Genomic DNA, 3,666 nt, shown 5'->3' on the forward strand with positions numbered 1-3,666 from the left:
GCGAGCGGGGCTGGAATTGGACAGAGGCGCCAGCTCCCTGGACTTGGGGGTCTCAGCCTGAGACTGCCCTATGGTTTCTAGGCTGGTCGCCTTTGTTTATATGGCACCTTGAGAGACTGGGAACCAATGAGAAAAGAGGAGGGAAACTGAGTCCTAGACAGGTGACATGATCAGGGTGGGTTCACTCTACTGAGCACTCCCACAATGACTTTGGGAAGGGGGTCTGCTCCCTCCCAACCACCTTTCAAACCCTGGTTTTGTTCAGGCTCCAGGTTTCCCTTGAGGAGCGCCTCAGAGAGGTCTTACCGAGGGCAGAGAGACAGGATAAGAAAAGGATGCTTGCCCTAGTGCGCTGGACACCCTGCTTTGGTCTCCGCCACCCCATGGCGTTCCCGGTGCACTGCACTGCCAGAAGTCCCCAAACGGAAGAAACAGAGATGACTTTCCTGGGAAACAGGTTTCTTATTGCTCCTCCAGAGGTCAGAGAGGCCTCTGAGTGCCCCATTGCGGTGCTGGGAGCAAGCCCACGGCAGCCAGAATCACTGTCTGAATTCGTTAGAATTCCTGTTTTGCTCTCACTGCAAAACTATTTCCTCTTCCAGCTGAGTCTCATAGTGAGTTTTATAGGTTTTGTTTTGTTGCTAGGGATCGAACTCAGGGCCTTACATATTCCAGGCTCCGAAACCTCTTCCTAGTGCCAGGCATCTATACTGCCCTTGCCCCCCTCACCATTCTTCACCTACTGTTTCTCCTCCACACTTATTAGTTCACTTGTTTTTGTTTGATTGAGGGTTTGAACTCAGGATCAGGTGGTGCTCAAGTGACCATATGATTGCCAAGGGTTGAAACCTGTTGGGACATGTGCAAGGCAAATGCCCTGCCTACAGTATTATCATCCAACCCTACCCTCTGCACTTCGGGAGCCAAAGATGTCCCCAGAGGAGCATCAGTGAGGGCATCTGCAATTCTAATTGTCCAGGGAGTTTAGAAAATCACGAGTTTAGGAACAACTGAGGTTGGGTGCCAGAGAGTAACTAACACTGCAGAGGAAACTTCCTGTGTTTTGTTCTATTTTTGTGTCTTTTTAGTTTGTTTGGTTTGGTTTGGTTTTAGAGAGTTTGGGGGTCCACATTCAGTGGTGCTTCTGTCTTTTGCACTCAGAGAATACTCATAGAAGTGCTTGGGGGAACTAAAATAGGGTATTGAGATCAGTCCTAAGCTGGTGGCATGCAAGGCAAGTATGCTACCTGCTGTAACTATTTCTCCTGCCTCAAGAGACCTGTCTTCACCCCATTTATTCTTTCTGTATGGGGAACAGCAAAACTAAGTATCATGTCCTGAGCCTCAGAGTTCGAAAAGCATTGACTCAGCACAGGGTTGCAAGTACGTGCTCAGTGAGCTCCAGGATCTGGGCCCTTGTAAAAGGATGGGGAACGTGCCTGCCTCCACTGAACACTCTCTAACCCTCATATTGGCTGGCATAGTATTATCTAGCATTCTGTGCTAGAAAACTCAATGACCAGTGTAGGGGGCCCCTCACATGGAATGACAGAAGTCCTGTGGGCCTTCGTGCATGGTGAACAGTTTCTGGAAAGCTGAGAGTGTCAGCCCAAAGGGTCCAAAAAGGAAACTGCCCATGCCCCACGTTTGGGTTTCTCTGTGGCAGGGGAAGAGCATGTATTGGTGTTGATAAGCCCCTATCTGGGACAGGACGGTCCTTCCCTTACCCAGAAGCCCTGCAGGCTGTGCTGCAAGATACCAGCTTTCGTGTAGCCCACAGCCTTCTGGCGGCCCCAGCAACTGCTGACATTCACTCCATGCAAGGGCATCATGCTGATGCCTAGGGGCAGGGACTAGAGCCAGACTTCATGCCACATCAGACCTGCTTCTGGCTGGAAGGAGGCAGGAAATACATGAGACCTACCTGTTAGTAGGAATGTGGAGACTTGGGGGGTAGTCAGAGAAGACCCCCCATTTTTTTTTAGGAGATGGTGGGACAACTTGACACGGCATTCATGGAGTCTCCACTGTAGGAGATACAAAGACCCTTCCAGACAGAAGGATCAGGTAGTGGTACTGGCCTAGAGGCAGCCCCCTTGGGTGGGCACTCAGTGAGGTCTAGACAGCTCCTATAGCTGAGGGGAGGACCGACAGGGAAGGACAGGGAGGCCTGGCTGGGGAAGAGCGCCCCCTGGAGTTGTAAAGTGGGAATGGTATGGTGTTGAGGGGCAGGGCTTTGCAGTAAAGCACTCACCCCCCTGCCTGTGAGGTCCTGGGTTTGACCCCCAGCACTGCCACCATCTAATTTACATTAGAACAGCATATAAAATAAGACCCCTAGTTTCCTGATTTCATGTTGCTGAGTTTCACACCGTGGATCCCTTAACACAAGAGGGACCAGAGTGTGGTGAGGAGAGGTATAGTCATGGGGTGGAAGCCAGGAGCTAGGAGTAAATTTAGACCATGCTGAGCAGAGGTGCCCGTTAAACAACCATGGGGTTGGGAAGAGTGGTTGGAGTCTGAAAATGGCTGGGTAACACTTGTGAGCTAGACTTACAGTTTGGGGTCACAGGACTTTGGGGAGGCAGCTGGCTAAGTTTTCAGAAAGAGGGCAAAAGCGGAGGGGTGTTTACTGGTCTTCCTCTCAAGGGGACACCAGAGCAGTGGACATTTTACTTCATCCAACTATTGTGAATCTGGACAGAAAAAGTTCCTGAGAGAGCTTCTGCCAGGCCAGGAGGGGACTTAGAAGAGTTGAAACCCCCTAGGGCCAGAGACGATAGCACAGTAGTAAGGCATTTACTTGCATTGCGGTCCATACAGGGACAGACTCGGTTCGATTCCTGGCATACCATATGATCCCCCCCAAGCTTGCTAGGAGTGATTTCTGGAGAAAGAGTAACCCCTGAACATTGCCAGGTATGGTCCCCAAACCAATCAATTAATAAATAAATAAAAATGCTTAAAAAAAAAGAAGAAGAAGAAGAAGATTGAACCCCTAGCAGGGACGTGCCCAGGGGGGAAGTAAAGGAAGAAGTTCCCCTTCTGAAAGATGGGTGGTTAGAGGTCAGGATTGAGGATCTCTTCCTCACTTTTTCTCTCTCACTTCCCTAACAAAATTACTTGGGAGCATTAAATTGGTGCTGTGAAACCCTCAGGGTGCTAAGGGGAAGACAAAAACAGGGGATCATGTAGAGTGATGGCTCAGCACCTCATGTCTCACCTTAGGATGCCGGAGCTGGTCACCTCTCCATCTGCACCAAGCTATGCTACGGCTTTGTGTGGTGTCACCCAACCAGGTAGCCTCCAGTGCCATCGCCTTTTATCTGCATCCCTTCCTGCTAGGATGTGGCCCAGGTGAGTGGGAATAGCCCACCCAGGAATACTTCCTTGCTCCTCTTCATTCCTGGTATATGCTCCTTCATCACCCCATCTTTGAGGAATAGACCTTTGACCCTGCCTGGCAACTTTCTCCTCCAGTAGAGAAAATGAGATGAACACGCAGAGGTGGTGGGGTGGGATGCTGAGCTGGTCCTTCCTGCAGGGGTGCGATTTGGAGTTTGGAGTTTGCAAGGGTGGGTTTGGGAGTTTGGAGTTTGCGTTTTGACTTGGGGGGGGGGGGGGGCACCTCCTGCAGTAATCACTGCCTCGTCTTGATTTGGCTCA

General features: G+C 50.7%; 1 protein-coding gene across 1 annotated transcript in view; it reads left to right on the plus strand.

Annotated features, from left to right (window-relative positions):
* Positions 1-383: 383 nt before the first annotated feature.
* The window catches only part of MFSD2B (MFSD2 lysolipid transporter B, sphingolipid), a 14,418-nt gene continuing 11,135 nt past the window's right edge, over positions 384-3,666 (plus strand). Inside the window, 4 exon segments of the mRNA XM_049784670.1 lie at positions 384-614; positions 3,229-3,288; positions 3,291-3,344; positions 3,346-3,357. Of these exon segments, the coding sequence (XP_049640627.1) occupies positions 384-614; positions 3,229-3,288; positions 3,291-3,344; positions 3,346-3,357 (357 nt within the window).

This window comes from Suncus etruscus, chromosome 12, assembly GCF_024139225.1.
Source record: "Suncus etruscus isolate mSunEtr1 chromosome 12, mSunEtr1.pri.cur, whole genome shotgun sequence".
NCBI lineage: Eukaryota > Metazoa > Chordata > Mammalia > Eulipotyphla > Soricidae > Suncus > Suncus etruscus.